Here is a 15,266-nt window from a genome sequence, read left to right as displayed (position 1 = left end):
ATACAGTAATACCCCGAACTTACGCGATAGGTGGGACCGAGCGATAACCGCGTAAGTCGAATTCGCGTAAGTCGGGGTATAATTTCGCAATTTGTGTAAAACCCAAGTCGGATGTATGTAAGCTAATAAATGTTCTTGTTAATCTTATCTCATCTTTTGATTCGTTTACGGTTAGAAGAAATCACCACATAGAGTCTCTCAAGTCTCCGTATATATAACAAACACAGAAATAAATAACACAAAATAAATTGTGGCTATGTGTCGATTCCGCGCGACACGTCTGAACATGTAAGCCGAACAATAGTGTGGGGGGATTGAGTAGTCGAGAGTTGCTTGGCGCTCAAACAAAAGACGAATCGACGAGATTTGAAAATCGCGTAACTCCGGGTTCGCGTAAGTCGGGGTAGCGTAAGTCGAGGTATTACTGTATTGTTTATTAAAAAAATAATATAAATGCTTCAGAAAAAGTCTTTGACAAAGTTAAAATGAACAGATGACACCAATAATTTCTAGGAAAAAAGCATTAATGCTGAGGAGATAGAATGAAATCAAATTATGCCAATAAATAGTAAACTACCTCTCTTGTCTGAAACATGTTCTGGCCGTGTAACCGGCTCACATATTTCTTGTCTTCCACGTCTTGCACCTCTCCCGGCACTCTCGCCACTTATTTGTGCTGAAGCAACAGCTCTTGTTAATGCCTCCACATCTCCGGGTCTTTGTTCAGACCTAACTCCTCCACGTCGAATGGCTCTACCACTACCACCAGGAACTGATCTAGCTGCTTGAATTGATTCTGGTCCTGGCTGCTCACAAAATATTAATTCAAATACAAAAGTCAATACTATTGTAAGACCACCTACTCTCTAATATTTTATTAGTAATTTTAAACAATAGTATTTACAAATATGGTCTTAGTACTTTAATTACAGACTGTAATTATATCACTTCAACATAAATCTGAATTCACACAAACTAATGTTAAATATTAGTTGAAATTTTGCACAACTTCATGTAAATGTGTAAATATAATTTTGGTGAAACTTAGTGTACGAATGCATTTTATATGCATGGGAGACCTTATAAAATTATCCTGAAAATTTCATTTTTCAGCTTAAAATTCAAATGTTTGTTGTTAAAATATTGTCCAAAAGCAAAGCTCTAGCATTAAATTTCTCATATAAATTAACAAAAATTATTCAATATCTACTTAAATTATACCTATTAATTTTATGGCATGTAAGACACAATACTAAAATAATTTTCTGAGTAATACATTTTTCATTACTACTTTTAAATGATAAAACTTTATTGTTTAAGGAATAAACATTTCTAAAATTTTACAAATCTTGTTAAAACTTGAAAGTTATCATTCTAATCAGTAAAAGTAAGTTTCACTGTACGTACACTGTACAGTGAATCATTTTTTGTACACTGAAAATGTACAGTGAATTGTTTTATTATTTTAACAATGTCTTTTATTACTATACTGTTTGTTTTAACTATACTGATCTAAGCATCAAATCAGCACATTTAATCAAATACTTGTAACAGTGATCTGTAATCAATGATTTGTAATCGGTAATAAAGTGATTTTCTAAGGCTGATCTTGTGTCCAGTGATGGTGTAATAAGTCTAGCATATTGCTCACAAGTACAGAAATTTAAAAATCACAAGTATAGAAATTTAATTTTATTTCAGATTATTAAAAGCTTAAAATAGGATCAAGAGCTAGTTCTGTTAAACCAGAAAACCATTAAAAGTAATCATTAAATTAAATCAAAAGTTATATATTGAATATACCTGCTGCTGCTGCATACTAGGAGGCTCGGGTCTTCTCTTGTCTCCAGGTCTACGCACCTGCGCCTGATCCATTGACATGTCACAGATTATTATTATAATAAAGATGTTCTGAAATAAAAATAACAACAAAAAATTAATGAAAATTATTAGGAAACATTAGGTGGGTCAGTATAGAAATTAATTTTATCTCCACTTAAATAATAATAATAACAGTTACTTATAGGTTCAGTCATTCTACGGCAAGCACACAAACAACACAGAAACATACACATGGCATACATAGACTACAGAAAAGCATTCGATAGTTGGCTGCTACATATTCTACTTATGTGCAAAATACATCCATCACTCATTGCATTCTTCAAAAACACTATGCAGCACTGAAGAACAATTATATCTCAGGGTTAGTAACACTTCCATACAAACACATGAGATATTCATTAGGCGAAAAATTTTTCAAGGAGATTCCTTGAGTCCTCTCTGGTTCTGCCTAGCCCTGAATCCATTATCCGACATGTTAAACAACACGCGTTACGGCTACAATATCAGACACAAAAAAACAACACAGTTTACACTGTCACATCTCATGTACATGGACGACATAAAACTTTATGCGTCCACACAGAAACAACTTCATCAACTCCTACAAATCACACACTCATACACTAAGGACATACAAATGGAGTTTGGTTCAGACAAATGCAAAAAACTTCACATAGAAAAAGGAATCCTGAAGAAAGAAGAGTTTGCACTTAAAAATGGAGACGTTATTGAATCCATGGAAGAGGACGAGTTTTACAAGTATTTAGGATTCCAACAGGCCAAACTAACGGAACATACACAAATAAAGCAAAGATTAATTAAAGAATACTAAACTAGGTTAAATGCCATTCTCAAAACACAGCTAAATGCAAAACACACAGTTAAAGCAATAAATACATATGTCATCCCAGTACTCACATACTCTTTTGGAGTTATACATTGGACTCACACAGATCTCGAGCAACTCCAAAGAAAAACAAGAACAACTCTTACTAAGCATAAACAATATCATCCTAAATCCGCCACAGAAAGATTAACCCTTCCACGTAAAGATGGCGACATAGTTAACCTTCACTACAAACAAATACAGTCACTGCGAGAGTTTTTCTACAGGAAACAAGAAACATCACAATTACATAAAGCAGTAACTCTAACAGACTTAAATAGCACACCATTAAATTTACACTCACAACACATAGACATGACACAACACATAAAAATCATAGACACCATCAATCAATCGTGGGCTCGAAAGGCACTCCATGACAGGCATCCTTATGACCAGGCCCAGGATTTTGTTGACAAAACTGCATCAAACAGCTGGTTAGATCGGGGATGCCTCTTTGGGGAGACGGAAGGATTCATGATTGCCATACAGGATCAGGTCATAAATACTAAAAACTACAGAAAGCACATACTCAATGATACAACACTCACAAATGACACATGCAGAAAATGTCATATCATCCCAGAAACTATACAACACGTCACTTCTGGGTGCAAGCTCTTGGCACAGACAGATTATTTATACAGACATAATCAAGTAGCAAATATAATACACCAAGAGCTTGCAAACAAACACAAATTGGTAGACATCCACAAACCATACTACAAGTATATACTATAAACAGTATTGGAAAACAATACGCACAAAATGTACTACGACAGAGCCATAATCACAGATAAAACAATTTACCACAACAGACCAGACATCACACTCATTGCAAACACAATAAAATCACATACATTAAAGACGTAGCCATTCCAAACACTCACAATGTACAAAACACATGCACAGAAAAAATTAGCAAGTACACAGAACTTGCCCAAGAAATATGGCATCTGTGGAGGATGGATAGGGTGCTTATTGTACCTGTCGTTCTCTTCTGTACTGGTGTGATACCACACACACTACACAAAAGCCTGGGGACATTACAATTGAGTAGAAATGCATACATCACACTATAGAAGGCTACTATATTGAATACATGCCACATTGTTAGGAAATTCCTGAATACAGACACACACACTGACACACTTCTTTAATTTTAGTTTTGTTTTGGTTGCTATGCCTCGACTTTGGTCCGGCATAGTACACAGCCATCGGTGTGAACCGAGTATAACTCACAAAACATAACAATAATAATAATATGTTTAAAAATTTGGTGAAGTAAAACACTCAAGTTGTAATTTTGATTTATATTTAATAAAAAATTTATTAATTTTTATTTATAATTTATTGTTATTTGTAGAGTACATAGTCAAATTTATTTTTAGGAAAAATCTGACAAGGTCGGAAGAACATTGTCAACTATTACATTGCATGAGAATTCTCGAAAATAGTACAGTGTGATCGGTTAACGAACATAATCTGTTCCAAGACTTTGTTCATTAACCGATTATCGATTTACCATAGGTTTTTATGGGAATTTGATTAATTTGATTCGGCGACTCCAAAAAATAAATATAAATAAACGTAGTAAAAAAATATATGTGAAAGTAAAAATAGATATATATATGCAGTCTTGCATTTTTATTAGTCATGGTTTTTTCCATTTGTGGGATTAAAGAATCTGTCCAATGTCGATTGTTTTTCTCTTTTCTTCGGTATTTTTCAGAAGTAATTAATAGTATTGTAATTGTAGAGATCCCCAACCCCATTAACTTTATTCTGGTTTGGATGCCACTTAAATGATCATTGTTCTGACATCTCTGGAGTTCGTCTGTCATCAGATCAGTTTCAGGTTCCATTATGAGCTCTAAAATGCTCTTTATTTTTCAGATGTAATTTTTATTACTCCATTAGCAGCTTGAGACTTCTTGATATATCTTTTATAGATAAGATTGTGACTACTGTAGATCTGCTCAAGCCATTTTTTTATACATACAGATTATTATTTAATAGTTTACAAATCACAATACTTTATACTGTTTAAACAGTATATATACAAACGTACACGTATACATACATTTGATGGGAATCATATCCCCTAATGGGGATCAGTCTTTCCCCGCACCGCTTTTGCATAACGGGGCTTAGATACAATATTCTTTACAGTGACTTATACTTCAATTACAATTATACAAAAATAATAATAAAATAAAATAAATAAAATAAAAATAAAATAAAACGGGGAAAAATGGCTTCAATTTATGGTAATTATAAACTCTAATGGTACCAGCATTCTTCTATAGTAAACGTTTTAGACATGCCACATAATCGTGATGCGTGCATTAATCTTTGTTTCTAAGAAAAACTATTTCTAGTCTTTACCTCGAGTACAAAATATAAACAAATTCTTCGACAATTCTGTTCGTTTTCGAAACAAATTCTCCTTTGTTAATCGACACCAAGTTATAAAATGTCATATTAGACCAACCATTAAAGTTGTGTAGTTTTTTTTTTATGTTATTAATGAAACCCGATGAACGTGAGTGCTTTTATCGCAGATTAAATAGGTTTGTATAAATCATTTATTAAATATCTTCCGCGAACAACGAAAAAAAAATTGCAGGTAAATGAAATTTCAGAAGCACGTACGTTGTAAAGAATGTAAATTGTCAATGCATGGCTATTGTGCAGGATAGTAAGAGGAAGAGCAAGCTGATTTGTCATCGCAGGAGAACAGGAAGTTGGGCTTAACGTNTGTATAAATAAAAATAAAATAAAATAAAATAAAAAAAATATATCCCACTGAGCAACTTGCTCAGGAAAATTAATTATAATTTAACCCGAGTTACTTTTCTCTGTATGATCTTCTTAAAAAAGGTAACGAGCTGCCTATACGTTTTTTTGTTCCTGATTAATTGGTACACACTACAGGACCAGCGTAACCCTTCTTCCAATACAACGATTTCGACATAATGTCTTTCAGATGTCCATTCCAAGCAATCATAAATGAGATGGTACAAAGTCTCCATCTCCTCTCCACATACACATTCATTTTGTTCATCCAAATGAAACCTGCTCCTATATTCTCCGAGACCATCGTGTCTCGAAAGACAAATCATAAGTTCACGCTCTTTCCCAAACCACTTAAGATGGGAGAGTCTTTCATCAATATTTGGGAGTAAGTCGAAGGTTTTCCTCCCTTTTATACTATTTGTCCAAATCTGTTGCCATTTTTCTATTATTTTACTTTTTAATGCCTCCTTTCCCCAGGACTGTGGAATTGTGTTAAACACTTTTTCGTTACCAGTGGCAGCTTCTTTGGCCAGAAAATCGGCCCGTTCATTCCCATATATACCGACATGTGCTCTGACCCATTTAAAATAAAACTTCTCTATTAGACCATGTTCTCTGAGTTTTGTCTGAATACCTGCTGATGTTAGTCAGGGCCTGAAGAGCACTACGACTATCTGTATTAATACAGACATCTTCTTTCCGTTCATGTTTTATACACCATTCAACAGCTTTGTCTATGGCCAATAACTCGGCTTGAAAATTGGAGCAATATGCTTCCAATGTAACTTTGTCACTATGAATTTCTTTATTATGCTCATAAACTACGAAAGCGGCCCCAGTGCCTGAATCACACCTAGAGCCGTCCGTATATATATCAGTCTTAATTAGGTCATCAGCCAGCAGCCTTACCCCTACACTTTCAGCTGGGTGAGGCAGTTCCTTTACTAAGATATCGCGTTCATAATTATTTAGATCAATTGGAATATCGATCCTGTTATCCTGTCCGCCTTTCTTTAGCCAATACCTCTGAGCTCTTTCCTCTATTATTAATTCAAGAGGCGCTTTTCCCGCCAACACCATAAGAGCCTCTGTAGATGTAGTCTTAAAACACCTTGTAAGTTTCAAAAGAGCAGTCCTTTGAGCCTGCCTAAGGCACCTCATCTGATTTGTATTTCTGACCTTATCACTCCATACCGAAGCTGCATAAGTTATTATTGGTATAAACATACCATCATATATAGCTTCCATTGCTTCTGACTTGAGCCCCCAGGTCCCATAAACAACCTGGGACAACTTATTAAAAATTATATTAAATTTTTTCTTTAACTGCTTTACATGCATATTCCAGCTCAACCTGTTATCGATAATTACACCCAGGTATTTCATGTTATTCACCACCTCAATTTTCTCATTCCTCATCCTTATAATTGGCGGTCTCTTCTGCAAAGCCGAGGTAAATTCTTTGCGAATATCATGACTTTTGTCTTTTGTGGATTAAATACCAACTTGGCCTCTTTACCCCACTGATCTACATCTTTCAGTAGGCTTACACACTCCACCTCTATGTTTCTACGAGAATGCCCAGAGTAAATAATCATTATGTCATCAGCATATGCCGTGCATCTAACTCCTCTCCTCAATATTTTTCTTATTATACTATCAAATTGAAGAATCCAAAAACTGGACCCGGACTTTGAGCCCTGCGGGCACCCTCTTTCTAGTACCTTCTCCACGCTTAAGTAATTAGAATTATACTTCGCTTTCCGCTCTTTAAGGTAATCTTTTACAAGATAATATAGATTCATTGGACAATTGTTAGTCCTTAAGTGGTAGAGAATCATTTCCCACCACGCAGTGTCAAAAGCACCTTTAATGTCTAAGCTAATAGCTACTGCATATTTGGCTCCCTGCACTACTTCTCTTATATCTTTTACAACTTTATTTATTGCGTCCTCTGTCGACCTTTGGGCCCGAAACCCAAACTGAACCTCTTCAATTTTATTATCATGCNCAGGTCCCATAAACAACCTGGGACAACTTATTAAAAATTATATTAAATTTTTTCTTTAACTGCTTTACATGCATATTCCAGCTCAACCTGTTATCGATAATTACACCCAGGTATTTCATGTTATTCACCACCTCAATTTTCTCATTCCTCATCCTTATAATTGGCGGTCTCTTCTGCAAAGCCGAGGTAAATTCTTTGCGAATATCATGACTTTTGTCTTTTGTGGATTAAATACCAACTTGGCCTCTTTAACCCACTGATCTACATCTTTCAGTAGGCTTACACACTCCACCTCTATGTTTCTACGAGAATGCCCAGAGTAAATAATCATTATGTCATCAGCATATGCCGTGCATCTAACTCCTCTCCTCAATATTTTTCTTATTATACTATCAAATTGAAGAATCCAAAAACTGGACCCGGACTTTGAGCCCTGCGGGCACCCTCTTTCTAGTACCTTCTCCACGCTTAAGTAATTAGAATTATACTTCGCTTTCCGCTCTTTAAAGTAATCCTTTACAAGATAATATAGATTCATTGGACAATTGTTAGTCCTTAAGTGGTAGAGAATCATTTCCCACCACGCAGTGTCAAAAGCACCTTTAATGTCTAAGCTTATAGCTACTGCATATTTGGCTCCCTGCACTACCTCTCTTATATCTTTCACAACTTTATTTATTGTGTCTTCTGTTAACCTTTGGGCCCGAAACCCAAACTGAACCTCTTCAATTTTATTATCATGCTCCAAATGCCACATTATCCTTTTAATCATTAGGTCATCTAAGACCTTACCCATTACGGGCAACAGGCTTATCGGCCTGTAACTTCCAGTGTCTGTAAAATCCGTTTTCCCAGGTTTTGGGATTATCACTATTCTTGCCCTCTTCCATCTTTCAGGAAATACTCCATGCCTTAAACATTGATTATACATCGTGAGGAGTACCTCGGGACAGACCTCCCACATTTTCCTTACTATTTGAATCACAATACCATCATCTCCTGGAGCCTTATTTTCTTTTATTTTATCTATACTCTCTTTAACTTCTTCAGCTGTAAAAGGAGGGTCTTCCCTCTCTTCATATACCTCCTCTACCACTTCTCTGATTTTCCTATGTCCCTCGTTATTAATAGTCCTGCTGTCTTCTGGAAAGAATTGATCCAAAAGGTAAGAAATTGTTTACTGCATTGAATTAGTGTACCCACATTGGGTCTTGACTGTTGTAGTTATTGTCTTAGATTTTATCTTTCCTATACTGAGCTTGAATATAAAACTCCATGGATCACTTGAATTTTCCTTGCAATAAGCTTTCCAGGAATTTAACTTATAATCCTTAATCTTTTGCTTATAATGCTTCTCAAATCTTAAATACGCCCTTTTCCTCCTTTCCCTTTTCTTCTGATCCCAGCAATGCTGAAACCTCCTTCTTAACCTGTTATTGTTCCTCCTCAAGAAGGTAAGATCCGCATTCCACCACGGAACCAAATGCCTCCCCTGTTTCTTCTGTGGTATACAGTCCTCACATATCTCATTAATCTTCTGAATGGCATTATCTATATTAGCCTGTGCCTCCTCTTTTTCCAAGCAATTCCTATTTATTACTTCACTGAGTTTGTTAACACACCGGGCCGAAAACTTTGCCCAGTTCGCTCTGTTAATATCAAACTTCTTCCCTTCAATTCTCTCTTCAACCTATGGGAGTTGAATCTTAAAACTTATCGGCGAATGGTCACTGAGACAGCTTTCCGCCTTAACCTCCCATTCACCTATCTATTTTAGACATTTACTATTACACATCATTAAGTCGATCCAACTTTATTCTCTAGGCCCAACAAACGTTGGAGGCGATGCCGGATCATTAACCACATGTAGTTCATGCACTGCTAAAAAATCTAGGAATTCATCGGCCTCAGTATCCTGCAATGGGTCTCCCCAGACTGGAAAGTGGACATTAAAGTCCACTCCAATAATAATGGCCTGTCCAGTAAATTTTTGCATTATCCTTTCAATGCTGTTATAGGTGTAGGCCATCTCTTCTCCGAACGGACGGTATATACTCACAATTATAATCCTCTGACCAAAAACGATTATCTCACAATATACACATTTATGATTACTTATATCCTTATGAAAAAGGATATCAATATTGAAATTAGAGACAACCACTGTTGCCAAAGGCCTCTCAGCCTCAGCCTGAATGACTCGAAGCCTTCTACTTAAACTAGCCACCTTGCCTTTAACCGAATATGGTTCTTGAATTAATGCAATCTCAGCTTTCTCCATCCATTTATTCATCTCTGAGGTCGCCGCTATCGCCTTTTACAGATTCGCTTGAACTACAGTGATCTCTTCTCTTCTCTCATTAATGTTCATTTCCATAATCTGTTCTGCTTATTGTAATTGCTTTAATCCTTTGGACTATAGGACACTTTCTGTCCAAGGCGTTATGTCTCGTATCTGTTTGGTTTTCATTTTTGCAATTTGTACACATTCTTATCGTATTCCTGTTCGGACAATCCTTATACCTGTGTCCCTGCCCACATTGACTGCAAGTGGGGGTCTCTTGTTTACATTCACGGACAAAATGACCCATTTTACAGCAATTGAAACATTGTACTATTGGTACAAAATCCTCAACTGGGCACCTCACCCACTGCACATTTAACTTTTTTATTCTTAGTAATCCATTCCGTGTCTTAGGCTTCACGTCTACCACCTAACTGGTGGTAGGTCTGGCCCTTCCTCCCAAGGCAAACCTAACCGTAAAATCTTGATTAAACTTTTCCAGCTCTTTATAGAGGTCTGATACACCCTCATTCTGTTCATATATATATACTTCGACAGTTCCATTTTGTCTATTTCCTTGGGCACTGCGTGGATGATCACCTTCGGTAATCTTTTCTTTGGCTCCCTCGCTATCATGCCAGGGATCATCTCTACTGCCTTCTGAAGCGTTTCTTTGTCTTCTTTCTTATCAAGCTCAATTGCCACTGCACCATTCCTTAATTTTTTTAAACCTTTAACCCCAATCTTCAAAAGATGGGGCTTAATGTTATCCTTTATTATCTTCTTAGTTTGTTCTGCATCTTCGGCAGCCTCAATAGGTTGCACAATTACAACTTCTCGTGGTTCAACAATCTTCTTATTTACCAATGGAACACTTGCCACTACCTGAGCAAAAGATCTTTCATCTTTTCTTACTTCTTTACTGTTAATTTCGTCCAGTTTATCTTTTATACTGGATACCATCTTGTAGATATCATCTCTCCCAGACAATAAGTCTATTATCCTCGAAACCTTTCCCATAATCTGCGCGATGTGGTCTTTCGAACCGATCTTCGATCCGGAATTAGCTTTCAAATATTGTAGCAGTTCAGCTTCAAACTGCTTAGCAATGATGACTGTTGCATCCTGCCTATCCTCCTGCTGACTTGCAAGGGAAGATAATAATCCCTCTTGCTCGGACTCGAGCTCATCCTCCTCCTCTTCTTCGGAAACACGGGTTAGCGCCGCCCGTGTTCCCACTGATGGTGGCTTAGAAGCCATACCACCAAATAGAGGACCTCGCCACAAGAAGGTAGGCAGTCACTTTCCTATAACAAGCGAGTAAAAAATCAGACTCTTCCTTTCTTCAGCGAGGCCTTGAGATTCCCGCCCGCGGCAAATGTTGAATATTGTCGCTATGGAAACCCGGCCGTAACTATGACAACTATCGCCAAAAGTTGAAAATTTTTCCAGTGAGGCAAAAATTTCAAAAACTAAAATCGTTCTGTAATAATAACTAATTGAGAGAACTTTCCCAAATTTTTTAACGTCTATGCTGAAAACATCTTTTTTCAGACGGTTCTTTCAAATTTCAAAAATCACTAAAATTGGACCCGATACAGTCCTCCAAAACCCGCCCAGACTGGGTATAAAAAGTTACTAAACTTCACTTAATTCGGGTCCTACGACCTCAAAATTTTCAGACAGTACTCACCACCGGGTGTACAATAAACGATCTCTTTCAGTTCCGGAAGATCGGCCACCAATGTCCGGATGACCGGTATACGAACTTGCACTACTTTTTACATTTATATTGTAAAAAGAAACCGTCTAACGCAAGGCGAATATATTATGTCCATATATAAGTCATATGTGTAGAAATTTCTGAGAAAAAACGAATTTTTCAGAAAGAAAAAAATAGATTAATTTGAGTACTTAGATCGAACATCTTCGATAGGAATCAGATTGTCAGTCGGGGGAGATCGACATCGCCCTATCGGAATGTTCGATCTGGGACTCAGAAAAACTTATAAAAATCGCGCAAAAATAGGATGTGACGTTTTTGGTGCATGGATACGTAGGGATTCTTCTCCTGGACGTGCGTGCTCCCGATCTTTGAAAAAAAAACAAAGAACATTTTGGAACATCGTGGAAGCATCGTTTTCTGGGTGCCTCCTAGCGATCTACAGATTCGTCAGTTCGCCCAACGAGAAGCCGCCGAAAGCCGTGATCAACGCCCCGGGGCCTACGGAATATTTCACCGGCAGCGTCCATCCACAAGTAACGAAAACCGAATTTTTCGAACTTTATTTCGGACTTTACCCGCGCGCTTTGTGGTGCTACTTCGTCCATTAAGGAATTTGTAAGGAAAATTTTCATATTTATTAAACGGTATACGATGGAGGACCTGTCTCAGTAAAGTTTTTTCACTCCCACACGACAGTGCTGACCGCTCGACTGTCGCGACACTTCCCCCCCAATCGGCAAACCTCACAATACCCCCTAGCAACAGACATCATTGTCTTGTTGAAAGATCCAATTTTGTCCACAAATATTTGGTCCAGGCTTCCAATAAATGATTTTCAAGCACGCCTTGATTCTTCTCTGAATTACGTAGATCGAAAGCGTTTGTTTTTTCTACATTAAACTATGTTGGAATTTCATTTGTAAGTTTAAAGGTTTGATTTTTTTATAAAATTCTGAATACAAACATTATTATAAATTTCATTTCTAGTAATCAAATGAAACATTAAGTCTCCTATTTATAATCCAAAAATTCAATTTTATTTTAAAATATTTGAAAATTTGTATTCCATTTTCGAATATTTAATAGAGAGGTTGCGGCCGACGTTTCCATCGAGAGAACGTGTACGTCGGACGTTCAGCGCCGCATTCCTGTAAGCCTAGAAGTTTGACAATGGAGTTTGGAACGTCGAGCACGATTCCACCGACGTTCCAAACGCCATTGTCAAACTTCTAGGCTTACAGGAATACGGTATTTAACGTCCGACGTACACGTTCTCTCGATGGAAACGTCGGCTGCAACCTCTGTAATGTTTCATTTTAAAAGAAAATTATCACAATGTTCCAAAGTTACGTTCTTCGCCCGAAGATGACTAATAAAGTATCGAAAGTGCTTGCGTTATAATAAAAACTGTTTAACGCCGATGGACAGTAGTTATTTCTTGTTTTAAATGTATATTTTGGCATGGTGCTCTAATCACTTTTTATACAACAATATATATAATTGGTGTAGGAATAAAGATCGAAATTCAGAACTAGAAATAACAATAATCTTCCAGCGTTCAGCTAAATCTTTCAACCGTCTGAAAACCCATTTTATCGATAGAACGATGATGTTCTACGATCGTAACTTCTTCTTTTTTCAAAGGACACGCCGGCAGATTGTGCCTCATAGCGTTCCGCTCTCTACATTGGTAAAACCGAAAATGTCATTTCCGCGTGAAAACTTTCTTTATAAATACGTAACATGATGATAGATTTCGAATTAAATGATATTTATGATGATCACCGGAACAGATAATAACAATTTCGAATTTCATTGTACGCGTGTATCGAATGATTCGAACTAAAGTATATGCAAAATCCCATTCTCTTGGGCGGAAACTACTAGACTTGCCTTCTAATTATCCGATATCGAAATAACTAGGTTTTCTCAGAGAAATATAAATTGATATTATCAGATAAAATTCAATTATTTATTCAGAGTAGCAATTTTTTTTTTTTTTTTCGTTCCTGTTCCAATTATTCTTCGATAAAAATTACTGAATAACGATGAATACATTCAATATTCATCAAACGGGTGATTATTTTTAAATAAATAAAACAAATTCTTTACTAGATAAATTAGAAAAAAAAACAACTTACGTGATTCTTTCCTGAAATTCTTACAAGTTCTACGATGTTCTATGATGTTCTACGATTTCGAACAAATTTAAAATTCGAATTTTAGAATATATGGCGCTTTTTTTACAAAATATTTATAACATTCAAATGACATAATTATTATAATACTGTATTTAAAATTAAAATAATTAAAAACATTTAATAATTATAACAAATAACCTATATATGTATATACGGGATTTGGGCGAGAAGTAAAAAGACGAGAGTTGGCGATTCCGCGAGAAGAGAAATTCAAAGCCAGACGACTGTTTAAGAAAAAGGCGCGAAAAACGTGCGGCTAGAGATCCAGATGGCACAACGCGTTGATTGGTCGGCTGAATGACGTCAACCCACCGAAATAGGAAATGCTGGACGATTATATTTTGTGGTGGTCAGAACGAAGTCACGCAGAAATAGATTGAGTGAGTATAAAGTGAAAATATAGTATAAAGTTTAGCTCGCATGTTTTCTTAAATTTATAGGAATAATTTTAAAATGGTTTACGTTTACTTAATAAATTACTACGATTATTTTATTTTTTTGAACGAATTTTAACTTCATACTTGATCTTTATATACAGTATCTCTGAACCAAATCATACACAATAGATCATTTTAATAGTGCGATTAGTGTTTTAAATTTACGTGCACAGATAATAAATAACAGAAAATTTATACTTTGTTACAGATATTATTCATAAAAAGATCGAGAAAGGATGAAATTTATAATTAATTAAGATAAGTCAGAATATTCTTTGAATTTGTCACATGCATTTAATATAGTTAGATGAAACAATAAAATTAACTAAGTTTTGTATACCTCTGAAAGAGAAATTTTCACAAATCTTGCTTAACAAATTATAAAGTTTAAATGTAAAAGTTGTTGAACAATTTTAAATAAAGAATATTCTCCATAGATTAAAAAAAAATCTGATAAGAATAATGTTTTATTTAGAATTGACAGTTCTTTCTGTCAACAGGCATTTTGTGCTTTTGAATGTCAGTTCAAAATCTGTGTTAAGAAACAATACTTTTCAAATTTACAGAAATTTCATGTATGCAGTTCCATAATGGATATATCTGTAAGTATGTTTAATTTAATTTGAAAAATGGTCATACAAATTTGATTAAACATACTTACAGATACAAAGTAATTTTTTGCAGACTAAATTACTTTTTATCATCTCTTTGGCTTAATTTATTTTAATTAGCCTAACCTACTAAGAAACAGATAAAAGAAGTAACTTCTTTTATCTGTTTTGTATTTTTGTAAGCTTTTTTGTACATTTACTATAATAATAAAATAATCAAAAACAACAAATGTAAATTGCAAATTAAGTTTTTTTTAACATTCTTTATTAGACAATACAGTATTTTTAACCTTACAGAAACTTGTATTTAATGTTTTATATATATATTACAACAGAATATGCTAAGTGGAAATGCAGATTAGTTAACAGTTTAATATGTATTTTCACCTAAACATAATTCATAGTTTTTAATGCATAATTGTTAAAACATTTTAAATAATAAGTTATTTTTTTCTACAGATTCTCT

General features: G+C 35.4%; 1 protein-coding gene across 1 annotated transcript in view; it reads right to left on the bottom strand.

Moving 5' to 3' along the window:
• LOC111625789 (piwi-like protein 1) overlaps positions 1–13,770 on the bottom strand; it is a 32,631-nt gene extending 18,861 nt beyond the window's left edge. The window contains 3 exon segments of the mRNA XM_023369008.1: positions 578–806; positions 1,804–1,911; positions 13,693–13,770. Coding sequence (XP_023224776.1) covers positions 578–806; positions 1,804–1,881 — 307 coding nt within the window. The 5' untranslated portion in view covers positions 1,882–1,911; positions 13,693–13,770.
• Positions 13,771–15,266: the final 1,496 nt, after the last annotated feature.

The sequence above is a fragment of the Centruroides sculpturatus genome, unplaced genomic scaffold (assembly GCF_000671375.1).
Source record: "Centruroides sculpturatus isolate CEXI.00-Female unplaced genomic scaffold, Cexi_2.0 scaffold355, whole genome shotgun sequence".
Taxonomy (NCBI): domain Eukaryota; kingdom Metazoa; phylum Arthropoda; class Arachnida; order Scorpiones; family Buthidae; genus Centruroides; species Centruroides sculpturatus.
Note: the sequence above shows the minus strand (reverse complement) of the source record. Positions and strands in the feature narration are given on the sequence as shown.